This window comes from Cephus cinctus, unplaced genomic scaffold, assembly GCF_000341935.2.
Source record: "Cephus cinctus unplaced genomic scaffold, Ccin1 Ccin1_scaffold1034, whole genome shotgun sequence".
In the NCBI taxonomy this organism is placed as follows: domain Eukaryota; kingdom Metazoa; phylum Arthropoda; class Insecta; order Hymenoptera; family Cephidae; genus Cephus; species Cephus cinctus.
The window spans coordinates 47,842-69,123 of NW_014333567.1; the positions used below are offsets into that span (position 1 = coordinate 47,842).

Consider the following 21,282-nt stretch of genomic DNA (forward strand, 5'->3'; position numbering starts at 1 on the left):
GCACAGAAAGCAGATTGTTGCGCGCGCAGTCATCTTTCACCACCCCAACGATTATTAGTCGATTCGCTCGCGTCGATGAGAACCAATGAGCGTTAATATTAAACGACGTCGAAATGAAAATCCCAATGAGAATTTTGTACTGTATTAATATTAATAACAAACAGTGGGAACAATAAAAGCCCACCTAATCGAACAAACTATTGTACGTCAGTTGCATAATTAAATTCCAATTTCGAGCGGATATTCGAGAGTGCTCTTACGAGCGTTACGTTTAATTTGAATTATCGTCATGTTACAAAATATCAGTGTAAAATATATCACGTGTTATATCATATAAACATAACGAGAATATGCATAATATTTTTTAAAAATTGAAGTAAACTTTTTATTAATGCGTGATCCCACCGTATATGAATCAGTTGCTACGAGTTCGTCTCTAACGGCCAACGTCGCGACGTTGCAGAGTCACAAGGACGCACGGAAGACCAGGTACCCTAGTTCGGTCTTTGTGACTTTACTATCAGTTTCGAAAGGTGCATCGGCATGCATACAACGCGTCGTTACTATCCTTCTCTGTTGCTGTCTTCTTCGCGCGTAGTCATAACAGCAATCGGTAGCTATAGGTTTGCATTCCTTTCTTTTTTTACCCCATACGCTCTGGGAAGGTCACAGGCATTCAGACTTTGTTTCGCACGCCTATTTGAAACTTCGATAGGTCGGAATCTCCGCGTAGAAACTCTGTAAATAATATGTGAAACAGTTGTGATTCTCCGTTATGCGATTGACAACTCAATTATACAAAATTCAAGTTCCTGTATGTTGTCTGGTGCTAGTGTTGTGTTTTGAAAAAGCCACGTGTCTGCCGGTAAAACTTTTTAACAAGTGTCACGCAAACTTCGACAGTTTGGATTAATCAATATATTACCGGACGCTTGATATCATTGATATTACTGTATTTCATTGAACTTATTGACCCCGGTTGAAGTCGACGGATTCAACGATTTCATGGGCCCTGTCGTACTTGTTGATCCTGCTAAATCAAAGAAATATTTATTGGTAAGTCATGTTTTACGTATCTCTGAGATTACGAATATCATATTTATTGGTAAGTCATGTTTTCGTGTCTCTGAGATTACGAATATTACACTGTTTACGCCCAATGGCTTCTACTCGATTATTTAGCATTGCTTATATGTATTAAATAATGGATAAGAGTCGATTTACACCGAATGTTATTTGAATTTTATCATTTTCGATAGCGTGATAACTAGTAGTTCCTATTGGTGATTGTCAAGGCTTTGGAGATCCCTAAAAAGAAATTAAGAAATCAAGTTAGAATTGTGTCCAGACTATTAAGTCGTCGGCCTTGCACTATGAACTTGGCACGTTGTGTTGTGGCTCAACAAGTTGTAGCGCACAAGGCGTCAACGCGATAGTGCGATGCGAAGCTAGAGAGTAAAAGGAGAAGAAAAAGGGTCTAGGGATATAGGGGAAGCAGAGAAACGAGTGAAAAGAGAGAACAGAAAGAATGTCGCTTCGTAACCTCAGTCGATCCGTATCGCCGCTCGATCTGACAGTCCAACATTAACTACTAAAATAAACTAACTATATATATTTGTGTCTATGTATATATATGGATATCAGCCAGGAAGAGCACAATGAACAGGATAATAAATACTTTTCAAATTTTACTTTCGAATATATTGGCTAAATTTAACCTCTAAACCGCTGAACGCCTTTATTTAGACGCGGAACGAGTTGCTAGACTCTCTATACTTATTCAAATAAGCTTCATATCACTTAACTGTTTTACAATCTTGAAGACCCTTTTATTATACATTTCTAGCGTGGTATATACGACAGATTTTGGCTCTTATTTTGTTTGAATTTGTTATTCGACTTTTCAATATTTAAGAAATGTTTGAGTAGGCACTCATATTATATCGTAGTCATAACTGTCCAGTGGAAGATTATGGGATTGTAAACAAGACCTTGTAATAAGAGGATTACAGACAGTGAAAGTCTGCCGTGCAATTCCTACCGAAATCACCGAGAGGGAATGTTTTTCACTTACGAGTTTTCGAAAAAGTATCTTGTGAAAGGTGTTTCGTATTTGGAAAAGTGAAAACAATGGTTAATTAACGAGCATAAATTTTGTCAGCTGGAGGCCTCTTCACAGTGTCGAATAATAATTTCAAATTCTCATCAAAGAATACTTACTCCCATACTTTCGTCAATTTAATCGAATTTTATTCTCAGTCTTTAAGTAAGTTTGTGAATTAAATCCCTCTTCGTCATTAATCATTGACTATTAGATATTTGCTAATAATTAACAACATCCTACCGTATCCTATGACTCTCGTTCTTCCGCTGTAGACAAAACGTTATATTACAGAACGCGGCCAACCAAATCACGTTTAATTTGCTATTGGACTTTTCTGGTGGTCCATTAAAAGATGCGAGTACCGTGACGTGATATTAACAGCCATTCATTGTTAATCTATAAGTATTTCCGTAACTCTGAGCTCTGAGTTATTAAATGTAAAAAAAAACGCATTTAGTAAATATTACTAGATTTGTATAAATTATTTAAACCATTGTTACATCCGTGAATGTTATACGAGTGCATACGGAACAGTATCAAATTTGAATATTTATAAAAATATAAATTCTACTTCTTTTTCTTTGTTCTCATTCGTCGCGTTTTGCAGCACCTATCGTGTCTGCGGTTGAAACGTGATAGCAGACATTCTGCTTCAAAGATAAAAACTTCCGGGAAAAGACTTACTATACTTATCATATGCTGACGATTGGAGAGCTGTACGTTGACAGTATCGGCATCAGTCATTAATTTGACTTCGTTGGTGTTTAACCGTGTAAATTTGAATTTCAGTTTGAAGTTACTGCTTGAAAGATCAACCAATAATGGGGACTGGTCAAATGGGCCTTCTCCTTTGGAAGAATTACCTGGTGCGAAAGAGACAACCGGTAAGTTGAAAAAAATTATATATTTTAATTATTCACTGTTATCTGTATCGACGGCAAGTTCTTTTTTTCTTACGCTTCATTTTATTATCCAGGGAATTCTGGGTCTGGTGTTTTTATGGCCGATAGCAATCTTTCTACTTCTCTACACCGTAAGGCACAACGTTGAGCCCGAGTACAATCCAACGTGTCAGTTTTCGGGACGGATGCTGCCACAAAATGGACTTCTTCCTTTTCTGCGAAGTTTTGTCTGCAGTATTGGCAATCCTTGTGAACCATTGTCGGCGTATGAGACAGTACCTAGTTATAGAAATGCCACGTAAGTTTTTTAATACGTGACTTCACATGACTTCGACACGATGGATACATATTTGCATTTATTTTCTTAATTTGTTTTTTTTTTTTACTTAAGAAAACTTTTATCCTTTATCCAGGCTCGAACCACTTTTCGGAGAGTTAGAACCGCTGCTGGGAAATGATACTTTGGTGACTGTCATAAAAAATCTGCCAAAAGGCACAAAACTTTTGGAGTCTATGGCTCAGACTTTCACTCAGCCGCACGTGAAACTTTTATTTGGTAAATGAAGGTTTGATAACAGAAAGTCATTCGTTTGATATTCTTAACATCGTCTTTATTTATTTATTTTGTAGAAAAGGGAATACATGTTGGTGATTTGTTCCTGGATCATGAATTCATAAAAAGTCATGTAAAATCTCTTGGATTGGGGATACAGTCTGATTTGATTGATGCGATTTTGCAAAATGCTACAATAAATTTGGCACCGGTAAGCAATATCTAGTTTTCGGCTTACTAAAACTATATTTGTCATTTTGAAAATATAAATATGGTCTAACTTTTATTGATTTTTCATTGACTTTTCATTGACAGCTGGTTGACAGTTTTGGCTCTACTGATATCGACGACATACTATGCTCCAGTGAAACTCTTGCCCAGTACTTAGTGGTACCTAATGATTTGGACCTAAACGATGTCACCCAGGTTCTATGTAATCTTGATTCCGTCAGGGTGGTCGCTTTGGTAAATCAACTGACGCATCATCTGAACATACAAAAATTTTTGGATACGCTCGATCGCGCGATGAGCAGATTTCGGAAATATGATTTTCTCAATGATTTGAGTCATGCAGTTGAACAACTTCTACAATTGAAGACAATAGAACGCTTTGTTCCATCTTATTTGAAATTAGAGCGATGGCTTCCTTTTGTCATTCCACTTTTTCGAAATGTCACCTTTCGCGACATGGATTTGACTTTGTGAGTAGAATGAATGGTCGGACGTGACGGATAACCGATATCGACATCTTAGTAACTAAACTAATATAAGTCATGCACATGGTATATTATTTTTCAGCATCAATAAATCACTTGCTCTCCTAGAGCCGATCTTCCAGAATGATCCGGATTGGCCCGTGGTTCACCATGCTTTATCCAGCTTTAATCAATTCTTAACCACCCTTGAAGAAATCCTTAGACAGTCGAATCCTGCATCTGATCAGCATCACTCTGGTCCATCGTCTCTCACTGGTACTCAATATTCTACAAGAGAACGAAAAGAACTTCGTCACGATATTGGCAAGGCCTTTGATTTGGCTTACGTAGTTCTAATGGACGGTGTAACATTGACCAACAGATTGATCGATCATCATCAGAACGAGATTGGAAAGTGAGTCAATGATATTAATCATGTATTAATAATTATATGCATTTCGTGATATTATCTTTTTTCTAGGGGAACTGAACTTCTCGATGCTCTTCGAAATATTTTTCCAAAGAATGTCTTAAATCTGGCTACCTACTTTGTCTCTCTGACGGAGAAAATCGTGAGGACGGTTGAGCACGTCGCGACGCTTTATTCAGAGACACCAAGCAAACTCTATAAAGTATCGCTCAAGCATAAGGATCTTGTGAAGCGTATCCTGGGAAGTCTCAAACCTACTTCTTTCGAGACTGTCGTTCGGTCCTTCTCGCACGCTATGGTGGCCGAGGTGTGTATACTGCAGATTTCTGTTATGCAATTGTCCAATAATTGATAAACAGAAAAACAATATTACGCAACTGTCATGTACTTGATGTGTTTTTTGTTCTGTAACACACGCAGCATTTTATCGAGGAAATGGATAAACTAAAGGATGCTGGCCAAGCTATTTGTGAAGACCACGTCTTCCGGGAAATATTTAATGTCGATGTACAGAAACACGAGAACGATTCTGCTGTCTTATTAAAAGATCTCTTATGCAATAATCAGACAAAGAAATTCATTTCAGAAATATACGATTCTTTCGAGTTAGATAATTTTCAGGATATCGTAAGTTATTATTTTCTTATGTTAACTTTTTTAATATTTATTTTAGGGAGATTTGATTTATTCGAAAATATTATATACTAGGTCGTCAACACTCTGTCCACCTTTGTGACCATGGCTTTCCAGCAACCTGTCGCTTTGGAAAAATCAAACGTGACTTCCCTTTTGAGTAGCATGAGAAAATTATTCGAGTACTTTGATCGTGAATCTGTAATTTCGATCGGATCTAACGAGAACGATTGGCAAGGTACTTTTGATATTTCTCAAGAGTGGATGGAGATCTTCAAGAAAAATGAAGCTACGGGAAGACTTGACGTGTAAGAGGCGTTTAATAGCAGAGATCTTAATTATCTTCTGCCGATCGCTTATTTAATATTCACGTGGTCTTATATATTTTTGTATTTTTATAGATTAGCTGTACATCTTGCAATGGCGAAACTTATGGGTTTACGCAGCTTGGCTTATGTGAGTATTATACCGGATCTCAAACGAATGGATGTACTGGCCGGAACCATTTTGGATGACGTTGAAAGTGAACCAAACCGCTGGATCTTTGACGTTCGGAATTATCGATCACAGCTTCTGAATACATTTTATTTGACTCTTGCAAATAGAGAAAAGGTATGTATAAGCCTAATTTTCGACTTCGGATCTTTGCATCGGTCAAAAAAATGGTGTAATTGATTTTAGGTCTTGAAAATTCTGGAATTAAAAAATTTCACTCAAGCTTACTGCAATGCATCGATTTCGATAGAGCTTCTCGAATATCCTGAGTCATCGAACGACGTGATTCTTAAGAAAACAATTTGCCGGCTTTCATCACTTGTCGAGATGAATCTTGATCGAAGCGTCACTGATCTTGATAAATCTATTTCCACATTTAGTTTGAAAAAGTATGATTTTAATTGGACTGCTTTCAATGATAAGACCATTAAAATTTACAAACATATTGATTCCCTGCTTCACGAAGAAGATCTAAAGAATTATGAACTGGAAGTCATCGAAAGATCCAGACAGAAGTTTATTAATGCGTGGACCGCCGACCTCAGCATCCAAGACGCTTGGGAGATCAGGTCAGCTTAGATGAAATATATAACTGTGTCTTCTGGTTTCCTTTATATTTAAAAAATATAAATAAAAGCAATCCTCAAATATCTTTCTAGCATTGGACTTATCTGCAAGCTCTTCACCGTAATGGAAAGTCCACTCTTCAACGTTCAGAGCAAAGTTACCTGGCGAAACTTGTACGCTTTGGCATGGGCGACTGATGTCATTCAGGAACATCTTGAGACTCTTCTTCAGCATCTTCAAGAAAAGAATTACTCTTTGGAGCTTTCGGAAGTTCTACGCGAAATGCCACAGACAACAATTGTGGCTAAGCTACTCCTGGAAAATTTAGTTCCTATCACTCTGGACATCCTTGACACGATTACCCTGATGAGACCACTTCATTTGGTAAGAGGGAGATGAATAAATTTCTTTTTTTTATTTACTGATTAATTAATTATATTTTATTCTGGGTTTTACTTATCAGTTTACAGGTATCACTGAGTATCAAAATCATGAACCAGATTGGCCATGTATACGCAGTGAGAGTATTGGTGATGTACTTGATCTGAGAAACGGAAGTCGACAGGTAGTCCGCGAGATTGAAAGAATCAGCTGCAATCCAGGACTCTTTCTCAGGGAATGGACCGACCAACCTGCATTTACTAGACTACGTAAAATCGTGAGAAATCATAATCTCTTCATCGAGTATTATCAAGCAGCTGTCAGAATGATAATTATTTTTTACTTCCAATTTTTCAGTGGGGAACCAACGATAAGGACGATATTCAGAGTTTCGACTGGACTTTAGGTTACGTCAAATTTCGACATCTGGTGGCAAACATGAGTACCTTTATTGAAAAGTCTGACGGGCTAATTCTACCAGATATGTCGCCATCTTTTCCAGTCTACGTTAATAAATTTCTTCCGGAAGTGAAGAAGACTTTTGAGGAACGCTCAGAGCGTCCTGTGGGAGAGAGTGGCAAACGGTAGATATTTATTTTTTTTTATTTCTATATCCAATAAACTTGGGTCTGTTAACATTTTTTATTTCAGGACTCTTCTCGAGCTCATGGAATTTTTAGATTTACAAATTGATAAGAGCGCCGAAGCCTTTCAACGCGATGCGTCTGCGAGCGACGTGCTGACCAGGAGTTATACAAATAATGGAAAAGGTCAAGACAAGTCAATGACAATGCAGGACAGAATTTTGATTCTGACAAAATTCATTTCACGAGCTCTCGACGAAATTTCACGCGTCATACTCAACATTCTTCGCTCGCACAAGGATAAAGCCAAACAAAATGGCAGTATCGATGTTCTCTCTGTTCTCGGATTTGCCGATGATAGTCCTGTTGCGATTGCATACCATCGTTTTGCTGAAATTCTGGCGACGCTTGTAAATGGTCTCGATGACCCTAAGTTTCTCACGCTAATTAGATCAGACTCGGCCGTTAGCTGTTCTGATATTTTCTCATGGTTCACCAGATCAAGGGTACCAAGACTTTCCGAAAGGGAATGCACAATCCTTAAGAATTTTACGTGCGATGCAGATCCTGAGAATGTTAATCTATTCACCGATTTATACTTGCGAGAAACACTTTTTTGGAAAAAGCCAGTTTCCGAGTACAGGTGTCGCTTCGCCCGAATCACTTTCAATTTTTACGAATTAGGAGAAACACTTCAAGATGGTACCTTAAAATCGATTGTAATCGAGCCGCCATATTCGTCTCGATATTTATATCGATTTCTGGAGAGCCTGAAAGAAAATTTAAAAAACTCTCAATATAAATTCTCTAATCAATTTCAGGTAATCATCGTTTAATTTCATTAATACATAAGCTAGCCTCTTTAACGATTAGGTTTAGATTTTTCTGTTTACATAATCATCGATTGATCTGTACAATAACATTTTTAGGAACTTTCCGCCGACAAGTGGCCTCGTTCTCAACAATTACTGATGGCTGCCCTCTCTCAACTCTTAAGTCATGCAACGGATGCTCTGCATTCCTGGGATCAAAAAGCCAAAGAAGAAATTGGACATTCAAAGGCACGCGTTCTGTACAGCTGGAATTTCGTCAAGGACGGTGACATTCGTCAACTCGTTAAACTCCTTGAGGCGCATCCACTCGAAGCGGTATCGCTTCTACCAAAATTTACGGAATTCGACACATTTTTGGAAAATAATGAAACGGAATTTATGTTATTACAAAAAATGAGGGAGACCGTATGCGATCTACGGTTCGAGAAAGACGGTTATTGGAAGCAGTCAAGCAGGCAACACTTTTTGAACGAACTTTGCTCCTTTGATCTTCATCAACTTTTGAGAAGTGCTATCGGTGAACAATTTCTTGTAAGTTTTTAATCGTATATATATATTATATATATATAATATATATATTTATATGTATTATGCTGAGTGAATACTGACAACGATTAATTATTTCAGAATGCAGCGCTCGGACGTACACAGGAACTACGTGAAATCCAACCGCTATCTACCACCATTATAAGCTTTATTGATATTTTCATTAATTTAACTACAGCTTATCCAGAACTTTCTTTTCGTTCAAACTTAATCAATGCCACTACGTGGAGGAATCTGCCGACTGATACGAAATTGGAGCTTATCAAATTCCAGAAATCCTGGATACGCAGTCTGATGCGTGAAAGTAGGATAACTTTTTCTACTTCGGGAAGAAGTGGAAATAATAAAAGAAATGAAACCGGAAATGAGACCTGGGATAACGCATTTGACTTGGTCAGGATGAATCGATTTTTGAAGATCGTTTCCGGACTCGTACATTGGATCTCTGGTGGAGACATCTGGCAGAAAGTGCGTGATTCATATAAGGAATCGAAAATTGAACCCTTACTGGATGTCATTGAAGAGTTGCCAAATTTACTTGCTTCCGGTGTTGACACTTTCTTGTATTCGAATCAGTTGAATGATTATATACTGGGACTCTTTGCCGAACGCAATGATATTTGCGACTTCGATCATTTTCTGCTGGTACCAAGTTTCATTCATGATGATTCACTGCGTTCGCGACTTCGAAATTTTTGTACCAAAGTATTAAAAAGTCAAGAGAATCTAAGTAGCAAAGATTTTGTACCATTTAATAAGGATTACAATACTGCAGTGTCGGGGATGGGAATCTCATCGACAGAATCATCAAACGAGACTTACTTTTTTCATAATCTAGAACACTTCCAGTCCATTTTAATTCGTTCATTGAGCGACGGTTTTGAATCACCGGAATTACCAAAATGGTGGATTTCTTTTAAAAATAAATCATTGAAAGAATTTCGCACGCTCCTTGGAATTAAGGTGAGATTGTTATAAAAAAAGTGATTAAATTATGTAAAACAAAAAAATTGATATGTATTTCAGAACCCAAAAGAATTATCACGATTGGTTGTTCAAAAATCCATGTTGCTCTTACGTGGTTTATTGGAATCTTCGAGCCTCTCCATTAATAGGTGAGTTATCAAAATTCTTTATTTACTTTTTTTTTTTACAAACTCACCACTCATATATGCCAGTAGATAGATACTTTAATGTGCATGGATAAGTAATTCAATTTGTTGGAGTATCGTGTCTTTTCCATTTTAGAAATTGTTCCTGGTGCAGTGTGGCTGAAAATGCTATCGACATTTTGAATTCTCAACTGTCACAACATGCACTTTACGGCGAATATTTCTGCAAGGCTGCGAAGTGGAACTCTGTTCAGCTAAAGGAAGCATTCCTCGGCCCCTTAGGATGGAATAAGACCATGACTATGGTACAATCACAGATTATCCTTTTTGATACGATAAAAATAATAAAATATATATCAACTAATAACTGCGTTTTTGAAATATTCAATTATTTTTTTCACTTCGAATTTATCTGCTATATTTTTTATTGCTATTGATACCGTCAGATTCAGGGGCATGAGATTCAAACGCAAAACAAGACGAGAACTCTTGAAGAATTTGTGAGAAGTCTTGAAGTATCATTAAACTACGTTCTTGAGATCATCATTGACTATTCGGATGCTGGATGGCGAGAAAAAACTGTTACTTGCTTCTACGAATTCGTGGGAGGCCCTAATTACTCACGAGCAGGGTTGTACGTGGATTTAATACTTAATAATAAAAATCGATCAAAGATTATTAGTATTAAAGTAAAATTTGTTATAGATGGATTTCATTGGGAATTGGAGGAATTGATATACTGAGGCACAATCTTCCTCTGTTAAATTCAACTGAAAAACAAATAATTGTCCTTGGGAATTTGAGTCGAATGGTAGAAAAGAGTGTACCAATTTGGACGCCATTGAGTGAAGTAATTAAACCATCAGAAATAAAAAATATTGAGCGTCTGCTACCCAATGCCAGCATAAATGTAAACCTGGTATGAATTTTTTGATGCTTAGTGGATTTTTTAATTTTTTAAATAAAACAAGCTCATGAAATTTTTGGGAATTGCAGTTTTCTGAAGTAAACGGTGAAAATTCTTCATCAATCTACAAGATTCTTAGTTCAAAGAAATCAGGAAAACTTATTCGGTTTTCTTCTTCTCCACGTCAACAACTTCAGGACACGTGTTCTTCCTGCCTTCTAGAGATCTCTGAGGCCCTTTCACGTAGTGTCGATCGAGATATCCTCAAGCACGAATTACCCAAGTGGAGGGAGAAGAAAACTTGGGATTTGATTTGGCTCGATGAGGCTCTTGAACACTTGAGTTCAGCTATGGCGGAAGTTGCGACTCTTTTGGATTTGGCAAGGAAAGTTGACTTTAATGATGTTTCAAAAATTATGCAGGCACCGGATATTGTTGACGGCATCCTGAAACTTCTTCAGGACAAAACTGTGGACAAGTTATTCGAAGGGTGAGTCTTCCTTTCCCTCAGTATGAACCCATTGGTTTTCTATTATCGGCTTAAATTCTTATCCCTTCACAGATTTAACGAAATCCTTGATGACGTCGAACCGTTCCTCACTGATCCAATCATTAAGGAAGATCTTCACAAAGTCCTTGAGATATTTGAGTCTTTAGAAATCTTCAAGAACTTGGGACTGTTGAACGTAAAATGTATGATCAAAGAGGAAGTATGGACAATCGTATATTAATAATTTATATAAATATGCAAATATTAAATCTTTTCAGATCCGATCAAAGAAATGTTCATCAATTGGGATGAATTAAAATCTTTTTTGGTGAAGGACATTCAGATATCAGATGATGTTGTGGAACGTTTCGCCAGGGCAAAGATAGATACAATATCAATATTGAGAAAGCAACAAAAAAATATAAATTTCGGAGAAACAATCTGTTCTCCTCAATTCCATAATATCGTTCGATTTGGCCCTGGTCCATTTAATGCTGAAAACGTTTCTTCGATGCTCTGTCATTTCGATGAACAGCAAACTCGCAACTTGACAGTTGCATTACTGGAAAAAATCAATTTCCCTTATATCTTGCACAACGTACGTAAGATTTGCTTAACAATAAGAAGAAAAGACTAAAACAGAGTGTATAGGTAAATTATAAATCTTACAGCTAATGAGCATCAACGTGAAGACCATCCTATCTAAAGCGGATCTGACCAAGGACGAAGCAAAGGAATTGATGAGTAACTTTACCGTGGTCGGACAACTAGTCCGAAATTTTGCAAAAATATTGCCAGCAGAAAGTTTGACCTTCTCTGAACCTTTCGAATCAACATCCCGTGAGTATATAATCTGACGTTACTATGCTGATTTACCCTAGATGAAATTTTTCACGTATCGAACATTTTCAGCTTTAGGTTTTTTCGAGGATGCTGGAAAGATGATGTGCGGTCGAGCAGTTATCGGAAAAACACGCGGACTTTACAAAGTTCTGTCAAGGATAGAAGAGCAGAAAAAGAAATTCGACGAGGAGGAGCTGGCATCGTTACCGAGTGAGCTACCATAATCCTTAAATCTAATAAGAAGAGTGGATAGTAAGATAATAAAAATCCATTTTATTTATTGCAGCCGACTTCTGTAGAGAGACGTATAAGAACATAGTGAAGATGAATGGCGGTAAAATAATATGGTCCTACGTGAAGCCGCTGTTACGCGGCCGCATCCTTTATACTCCAAGAACAAAAGTCCTCGGTGAGGTAATGTCTCTGGCGAATCAAAGCTTCACGGAGTTTGAGAAACTTCAGCAGGTGGTTACTGGGTTCGGAAAGAGTCTAGCGTCCCTGGTTCAGCTGTCGTCCAAGGATCGGTTACTCGAAGACCTTCAAGAAGTCCTCTCATCAGAAACCATGAAGCTTGCAATTCAATCTTTCCTTCCGGACAACGCTGACCTTGACGATGGACCCTTGGATCTTGATCTTCCAAGACTCGCTCGTTGGCTAAGCAGTAACGGGAAGCTGCTGCAGAATGTGAATACTCTGGAAAAGTTAATGGAATGCGTCCTGGTGGATCGTATTCGGGGCTTTGATACCGAAGAGGATCTTGAGAGAGAAGCTGATGTTCTAACTCACACAAATGAATTCCTAGCTGGGGTCGTCTTTATTCCTCGTTCAGGACGCTCACGACGCTCGGCGTCCTTCCAAGATAGTCTACCAGCTAACGTGACGTATAAAATCCGAATGGATGTGGACTACGTGCCGACGACCAGTAGATTGAAGAATCAATTCTGGTCACCGGGACCGGAAAGTAATTTCATTGAAGATCTGAGGTACCTCCGTGGTTTCATTCAGCTTCAAGACAGCATCGACAGGGCAATCATAAGATCAAAGATACGAAGACAAACAGATATTGATCCATCAACGCAAGATTGGACAACGCTCACTCGTCAGATGCCTTATCCGTGTTGGAAATATGCGCCGTGAGTCTTTTAACTTGGAGATATACAAGAACCTATTGATAATCCGGAACTATACTAATTTTAAAAAACTATAAATTATTAATCCCTTATACAGTTTTCAGTCGACGCTTTATGAATCTCAGGGAATTCAAACGTGCTTTTTCTTCGCACTGATGATGTGCGTCGGGGCGGCTATTAGACACATCGTCTGGGAAAGAGAGTCCCAAAATGCGATGGTAGGTGTAATAAGAAAAAAAAATTATAATATCAAAATATCAAAAATTGCGTATTCTTTCAATTAAAATTTACAAATTACGGATTATACACTTTTAGGTAATGAACGTCATGGGCTTGAAGCCTTGGAAAAGCACTCTTGCTTGGTACCTGACGACCTTCATAGAATTGGTCATTGTAATGGTGTCCATATGCACAATACTCACTTTTGGCAAAATTCTTCCACGTTCAGACCCGTCACTATTATTGTTTCTACTGTTCACCTACATCTTCTCCGTCGTGAGTTTCTGGTGAGAGCAATAGAGTATCCTCTTTCTGAGTATACCGAAAAATACGAAAAGTGCTCCAATTAATTTTACTTCATTTTGACTCACTCACAACTCCTTCTTCCAGCTACATGATCTCAAGAATGTTCAGCTCTGCAAGTTTAGCTGCTGTCACCGGAGTTGTCACTTTCCTCCTGACGTATATGCCTTACGTCGTTGTAATAGCTATGGAAGCCAACATGCAGCTGGGATACAAGATTTTTATGGTAGATCGACTGAAATTAATTTTACCAAATGACGCAACATTAAAGAAGGATAAAGATCGAGATAAAAAATATAACTTATCATTAACAGTGTCTAAGCATGTCAACAAGCTTCTCCTATGGATGCTTGTATGCAGTACGTAGAGAAGTCCAAGGAACTGGCCTAACCTGGGGAATCCTTTGGGAGGAATCAAGCCCTGAAGATTCCATGTCCTTAGGTTTAGTCCTACTGATGCTGATTTTCGACGGCTGTCTGTATACATCGATTGGCTACTTCATCTCCAGGTACACGAATTCGGGTAAGTTATACTTAACGTCGGGTCAGACGGGGCTATTTAATTGCAGTCAAATAAATTGGATTGACTCGAACTAAAACTTTCTAGTCGTTCATAAAATTATACTAAAATATGACAATAGAAAGTTGAAAAACATCTTCAGGAATTATGAAACATTTCAGGCTATATTGTAAAGGAATTATTTACCCTTGAATCACGCTATAGGCCACTCACCTGCGACACGTACATTCGTTCTGATTACACAGAACTTATCAATGACTACTACCTGACTAACGAAGTAGCACAACCTTCGAGCACTCATCAAGGTATCATTAGCACGTATCACCTTCAATCATTTGTCACTAATTAATATAATTAACATAATTTCATCTAACGCATAAGAATAATATAGTTTCACGTTATATGATTAACATAATCAAGCTGGGTTAGAAATAAGCTAATTTTCATGCTTTGTTTTCTTCTATTTGTCTTCTTAATTAGTCATTGCAACTTTGAAGTGCATAAGCTGTATCGTTGCACATTTTAATTATTATATTCTTTCATTATTATTATTATTAGAATCTGAAAACAATACTAGCAGCGTAATAATCAACGAGAAACAGATCGGCGTGAGTTTCGAAGGAGTTCGAAAAGTTTACCGACTTGAAGATGGGCGAGAATTGGTAGCCGTGGAGGATTTGAACCTGAAACTCCACGAGGACGAGGTCACCGCATTGCTTGGACGTAACGGAGCCGGAAAGACCACGATAATGTAGGTAGACAAATTAACAAAGAAATAAATCAACAGAACAACGAATCAGAGAAACATATGAGTTCTACGTGATTTTCGCAGCAAGATGCTTACCGGGATGCTTGCACCAAGTAACGGGGAGATTCGATTAGGCAGCAGCAATGGTACCAAACCAGAGATTGGTGTCTGTCCTCAGGACAATGTTCTTGTAGACTGTCTAACGGCAAGGGAGCACATGCTTTTTTATGCGAAACTAAAAAAACCAGATGCACAGGATAAAGAATTATTAGTCCACGTTAACACGTAAGTAGACTGACACAAGGTGTTGAAAGGAAGTTGACAGGTCGTATGGAATAAATTTTATAAAGGATGCTGGAGTCTTTGGAGCTTGGTGAACAAGAAGATGAGATAGTATCTCGACTATCCGGTGGTACACGAAGACGCCTCTGTGTCGCTCTGGCATTCTTAGCTTCCCCAAAGTTTGTAATCCTTGACGAACCTGGTGCCGGCGTCGATCCTGCTGCAAGACGACGTATCTGGCGTCTCATAGATAAGCATAGACAAGGACGCACTGTTTTACTATCGACCCATCATCTAGATGAGGCAGATATGCTCAGTGATACCGTAGTGCTTATGCACAAGGCCAGGATCCTCTGGGTGGGTTCACCGCTTAGCCTAAAGACGAGCTACGGAAAAGGATATAAGCTCCATATACTTTTTGCGCATCCCCACGACACAGGATCTTCGCAAAGGTCAACAGCTTCATTATCTGAAATACCAGGAGCAACAGCACAGTCCTTAACGACGACGTCGCTCGGGGAAAAACGTTTGGAGACCTTGATCAGCTTGTTGGCAAGTGTCGTGCCAAATGTTACACTTAACGAGAATTCCGGTTCTCATCTCAGCGTTACTTTACCGTTCAATGGACCACATGGCGCGTCTAATGAGTAGGTGATAAGCAATCAGAGTGATAACACTTGTTGGCGCTTCCTCGCATTGACTAACCACCATTGATTTCCCGTTGTTCATAGCATCGCGGGGGTTGCCAGACTTCTAGAGGAGAATCGACACAGCCTTAACTTTTCTCACTTTTCCTTGGAATGCGACGACCTAGAGAGCGTCTTTCTGGAGTTGTGTGGAGACACCGAACACAAGGAGTCAGCATGGCAAGGACGTGGTGGACGAGACAGGCTTGCGAGCCGCGCGAGTATCTCCAGTGCGCCTTCAATAGGTAGAGACCCAGCGACCAGAAGTAAGAGATAGCTGTGGCTTAAATAAACTTTATTCTGGTCAGTTATTTTTGTTACTTATAAATGTTAATTTATTTGAGGTCTCTCAGCATCGACGACCACCGTGTCCCTGGGGATGTCAGCGACGACGGAACGTCTCGACCTGATCGGCACCGAAGAACGAAGTAATTTAGGTGGCTTCGCAGGATTTTCCCAAGCAAAAGCACTTCTGCAAAAGCGCCTCTGGCACTTTGCTAGGGATTGGAGAGCCCCGTTGGCGGCTCTTCTTCTGCCGATGCTCTTCGTCGCGGTGGCGATGGGGTTCTCGCTAATCAGGCCACCCTCCGCCGACGAGCCACCCCTCCTTCTCAGCCCAAACCTCTACGAGACCAATTCGCACGCCCCAATCCACTTCTACAGCATTGATAATAACGTTATGAATTATAATTTCCTGAAGAGCGTCTCACAGGAATTACGTGATCGCTTCGCGACGTCCAGAGGCGTGGCAACGTGGCAAATGTCACTTAACGTAAGACAATCTTCTGCCACTCAATTCAATCAACCAAGAGCGATACTTGTTTTTGATCTTATCGATCAAACTTTTTTTTCTAATGCAGGACACAGGGTCGTGCCAGTGTGTCGATGGTGAGCAACAATGCCATTCAATCACTCAGTCCAAAGAAGGCCTTGTGGAGACGCCTCCAGGTCAACCGACCCTTCACTGGATAATATCCACGCACCAGCAGTACATAGAAAAAAGGTTGGACCTTAGTATACTCACTTACACATGATTTCAAGATGCGATGCTCTGTGGCAACAATGAATACCCTCTTCGGGTTTTTACACTCTTTTACTTGTTCCTTTCTACTTTAGATATGGAGGATGGTCTCTAGGAGATACGAAAAATGGCAGCCCACTCTTTACCGTCTGGTACAACAACAAGGGTCATCACTCCCTGCCAGCGTACTTAAGTGCTCTAAATGAGGCTATCCTTCGTGCATCCGGTATTCCTGGTCATATTACAACCATCAATCATCCCCTCAAACTCTCTCGGGATCAGCTCAACAGAACAAGTTTGTAAGTAATGAATGTTAAGCTTCGATTATTAGATCCAGATCATCTCATCGGCGCCATCGTGCAATTAATAATGAAAAATCTTCATTACAGAATACAGCACGTGGCAGACGTCGGCGTAGCTCTGGTACTATTGATAGCTTTCAGTCTGGTCGGTGCTCAAGGTGCTAGAGAACTCGTCCGCGAGAGACTCACTGAGGAGAAACGCATTCTCTACCTAGCCGGCGTTCATCCCTTTACCTACTGGAGCACAGCCTTCCTTTGGGACTTTTTCGTTAGTAATACTTGATTGTGTCTTGACTATGTCTCATGAGCTATATGCCTACTAGAAAATAGATGGAATATAACAAATAGATAAGGTATTAATATAAAGGAGGTTTCAGGTCTTTGGCTGCTCGATTTGTCTAGCAGTGATAGTCTTTCAGATATTTGGTCTCTCAACGTACGTTGCCAGGGATAACCTGCCAGCCATTTGCCTTGTTTTGATACTATTTGCGTAAGTTGAATCTGAACTTGTATATGCATCATCGTCGTTAAAAATTGCTGCTTAAATATAACATTGACAACAGGTGGGCAGTGATACCATTGACGCATTTCATGGAAAAGATCTTCGACGACGCAAGCGTCGTCAACATGATTCTCTTTTGCGTGAACACCTTCATAGGAGTGGCTGCTTTGGCAACGATCCTCATCATCGACATCCTTGGAAACAGTAAGACAGCTGAGGATATCCGGGAAATTCTTCACAAGATATTCCTGATACTTCCGCAGTATGCACTCGGTGATAGCTTGGTTCGTATGGCCAAGAATGACATCACGGCAGAACTCTTAGAGAGATTCCATATGGACACTTACGTGTCTCCTCTTGGATGGGAACTTCTTGGACTGCACTACGTCGTCTTCTTGGTAGTGGGAGCCATCTTCTACCTGTTGAATCTGGCCATTGAGTGCCGTCTTGTTCCTGGGTTCCCGGGATACTTGTACCGTATAGGAAAATGCAATAAAAATTCTGACCAGGATCAGATTGACAATGTCAACGAGGATGAAGACGTCCTAATAGAGAGGAGAAGGGTCGAATGGTCAAGAGAAAGCCACGACCTCTTACGCGTACTCAATCTCCGAAAGGAGTACCAATCTGTAGACTCCGGGAAAAAGGTGGCCGTTCAGGATCTTAGTTTTGGCGTACAGCCCGGAGAGTGTTTTGGTCTCCTGGGCGTTAATGGCGTCGGTAAGAGTACCACGTTCAAGATGTTAACTGGGGAAATCGAGCCGACGGATGGGAGGATCTTCGTCGCTGGCAAGGAAGTCGGTAGACGACCTGATTCTTCCGGTAGGATTGGATACTGTCCGCAGGACGATGCCCTCGACGGCTTCCTCACACCTCGTGAAATTCTCTCTATCCATGCTCGTCTTTGTGGTTTGCGCAACGTTAACACGGTGAGAATTATTATCAGACAGAATAACAAGGGCAGTGATAATAATATGGGCTTATTTATGCGATTCAATAATAATTTTATTCTTCACAGGTAGTCGAGTCAACCTTAGAAAGATTTGATTTGACAAAGTATGCCCGCCAGAGGGTTGACAGATTAAGCGGAGGAAATAGAAGGAAGCTCTGCGTCGCAAGAAGTGTCATGTCACCTGGGGTCTCCATTGTTCTTATGGACGAACCAAGCAGGTACTCGATTCTTCCCTGTCGATCTTCGTCACGAGAAGCAAGAGCGTTTCTTTTACCTTCGCTCGACCTGATTCTGTTTTTAGCGGCATGGATCCAGCTTCGAAGGAACTAGTTGCTAGGGCTGTCCGACGTGTTGTCGATAATCGTGGTTGTGTTCTTCTGACATCACACAGCGTCGCTGAGTGTGAAAATATTTGCACGAGAGTAGGGGTCCTTGGAAACGGTCGGATCAGATGTATAGGATCACCAGAGGGTCTTAAACACAAGTAATTGATATTGTATTAACACTTATAAACGTAGCTTAGATCCTTGAGCTGTCAAAATGATCAATTGATCTTTTAATTAATTATTCCAGATATGGAAAGGGTTACGTCGCATTCTTCAGAGTGGCCACGGAGTATGGAGGTCTTGTCGAATTAAAACGCGCCATTGCCAGGCATCTTCCTGAGGCTATAATCTCTTCGAGGCAGATACGAACAGCGCGTCTCCTTATTCCGTACAGAGATGAACAAATTGGAGGAATGGAGGGAGATTTGAAAATAAGTGAAATATTTGAAAAAGTTAAGAGGATAGCTGAGGAACTAGGTGCTAGTGATTATACGCTCAATCAATCCTCATTAGATCAGGTAAGTTAGGTTAAGCTATTAATATATTTAAAGTTCAGATAAAATGCCTCAACAGATCAGAAACAGTGGTTCTATCGCATTTCAAGAATATCATGATACACAATGTTAGGTTAGGTTAGGTCAGATCATCCCAGAGGAAACCCAAAAAGAACAAAGAAAGCCATTTGTCTTACACTGAAACTGCAGATGATTGATGATCTTGACTTTCCATCAATAGGTGCTGGTTAATTTCTCGCAGCCCTTGCAAGATGACGAGGATACCAAAGGGAGCAGTGGTACTTCTAAGAATTCCAAAAACAACTCTCCACGAAAAGGCAATTCAGTTTTCAACAACGAGGCTTTCAACAGCGAAGACCACATAGCCATGGAAACGTTTTAACTGAGTTAATTCTACACTCTCAGCATCGTTCCTCATACCAATTTTGCTTTTGGTAACATTTAAAAAATAGCACTTTATATGATACAAACGAAAAAGAGCAAAATACGCTATTATCAAATTTTATTCTATCCATCATGTGAGACTTTTCTCCCGTTCTCTCTATTTCTTAACTAAGAAGCAATAGTAAAGAGTCATTAGACATTTACCAAACGACTATCGAACGAAGCCCAAGTTTGATGGTCATCACACCTGAGTAACTAAATAAGTGGATAGAGAGGAAATAGCAATGAGAAAGAGAGAGACAGAAAGAGAAGATCCCTCGCCGATCCGGTATACAGCAACTTGAACCACTTTGAACCAGTATACTAGCAGACCAAACACGTATTTTCAGCATGGTGGCACGCGTATGGTATCTAGGTAACCACAAAAGGTAATGATGCCCATAACACATTATACTATACAGTGTTATACACGGCAAACGCACGAGCTGAAATTAGCCGTGAATTAGTGATTTGATGAATCAGGGCCAGGTGGCATCATTAAAGAAATGAAAGTTAACGTTGCAACGTTGCTTTTATCATGAATTTTACATTCTTTTATTTTATGTCAAAAGTTTGGCCACAGTCAAAGTCACGTTAAAGTGCACCAAGGCTGCGTTTCAAGATGAGTAGACCCTATCATTCTTGCTTATAGAAAAAAAAAGATGTATGTATATACATATTTCTCTTGGAGATTGGCTCCAAAACTGGCATATTTTCTAAGCTCATCAATGATATCTTTGTCATGCAAGATATGTATAATATAACTTGACTCAAGTATTCTGACCGTATCAGCTATCGTTAGCTCTTTTTCAAAATCATCCTTATCAGAACCCTGGAAATTAGTCTAGAGGTCATTTAACGTAATACTTAACGATTACGACTTGTATTATATTCTATAGACGTGAATGCAAGTATCGTTAAATAAATAGGCTGAACTCTTAACGGGACAATTAATTAGTCACTGTTAATTAGTCTCTGCTATTTCATTTTACTGATATTGTTCTGAGAAACAAAAGTGTATGGAGTGAATAGAGTTCGCCTGTTGATAGGCAACCCCGTACGCTATTCATGAGAGATACGGACGCGATGGGTACACCGGTATTATTGCGCAATATATGTATATATCGTTAGAGATTTCTTTAAAGGGATTTAATCGTTCGAACAAATTCACATGTTAACACCTGTTCCATACGGTTTAAATTTTCTGACCGTTCAGAATTTCTGTGAGCTTGACGTTATTTTTAATCTTCTCGTGGAAAATTCTTTCGGCAAATGGAAT

The 21,282-nt window shown here is 39.4% G+C and overlaps 1 protein-coding gene across 8 annotated transcripts; it reads left to right on the forward strand.

Moving 5' to 3' along the window:
• The first annotated feature begins 112 nt into the window (after nucleotides 1-112).
• Nucleotides 113-20,791, forward strand: LOC107271675. Of its 8 annotated transcripts, XM_015747922.2 has the most exons (48): nucleotides 1,459-2,266; nucleotides 2,712-2,820; nucleotides 2,894-2,988; nucleotides 3,081-3,304; nucleotides 3,420-3,562; nucleotides 3,637-3,770; nucleotides 3,875-4,260; nucleotides 4,358-4,669; nucleotides 4,736-4,991; nucleotides 5,105-5,311; nucleotides 5,393-5,625; nucleotides 5,719-5,929; nucleotides 5,999-6,381; nucleotides 6,472-6,763; nucleotides 6,843-7,037; nucleotides 7,118-7,344; nucleotides 7,412-8,165; nucleotides 8,274-8,708; nucleotides 8,805-9,686; nucleotides 9,750-9,838; nucleotides 9,972-10,140; nucleotides 10,282-10,469; nucleotides 10,541-10,754; nucleotides 10,832-11,232; nucleotides 11,305-11,435; nucleotides 11,511-11,830; nucleotides 11,904-12,072; nucleotides 12,145-12,285; nucleotides 12,362-13,208; nucleotides 13,303-13,423; nucleotides 13,521-13,711; nucleotides 13,815-13,953; nucleotides 14,042-14,249; nucleotides 14,408-14,551; nucleotides 14,805-14,997; nucleotides 15,079-15,279; nucleotides 15,345-15,923; nucleotides 16,008-16,228; nucleotides 16,307-16,734; nucleotides 16,823-16,965; nucleotides 17,079-17,282; nucleotides 17,373-17,553; nucleotides 17,663-17,775; nucleotides 17,849-18,716; nucleotides 18,806-18,957; nucleotides 19,041-19,223; nucleotides 19,313-19,583; nucleotides 19,801-20,791. In XM_015747922.2, the coding sequence occupies exons 3-48, from the start codon at nucleotides 2,926-2,928 to the stop codon at nucleotides 19,960-19,962; spliced, it is 12,708 nt and encodes a 4,235-aa protein (XP_015603408.1). In that variant the 5' UTR covers nucleotides 1,459-2,266; nucleotides 2,712-2,820; nucleotides 2,894-2,925; the 3' UTR covers nucleotides 19,963-20,791. The 8 variants fall into 8 exon arrangements, with proteins under 8 accessions (XP_015603406.1, XP_024944655.1, XP_024944656.1 ...); XM_015747920.2 differs by lacking the exons at nucleotides 1,459-2,266; nucleotides 2,712-2,820 and adding an exon at nucleotides 113-1,056; XM_025088887.1 differs by lacking the exons at nucleotides 1,459-2,266; nucleotides 2,712-2,820 and adding an exon at nucleotides 113-1,056 and having other exon boundaries at nucleotides 16,316-16,734.
• The last annotated feature ends 491 nt before the right edge of the window (nucleotides 20,792-21,282 follow it).

Coding starts and splice junctions, on each gene's coding strand:
- LOC107271675 (XM_015747920.2), top strand. CDS start 2,926: ATGGGGACTGGTCAAATGGGCCTTCTCCTTTGGAAGAATTACCTGGTG. Junction 4,670..4,735: donor CATCAGAACGAGATTGGAAA/GTGAGTCAATGA, acceptor TCTTTTTTCTAG/GGGAACTGAACTTCTCGATG. Junction 13,712..13,814: donor TTCTCCGTCGTGAGTTTCTG/GTGAGAGCAATA, acceptor TCCTTCTTCCAG/CTACATGATCTCAAGAATGT.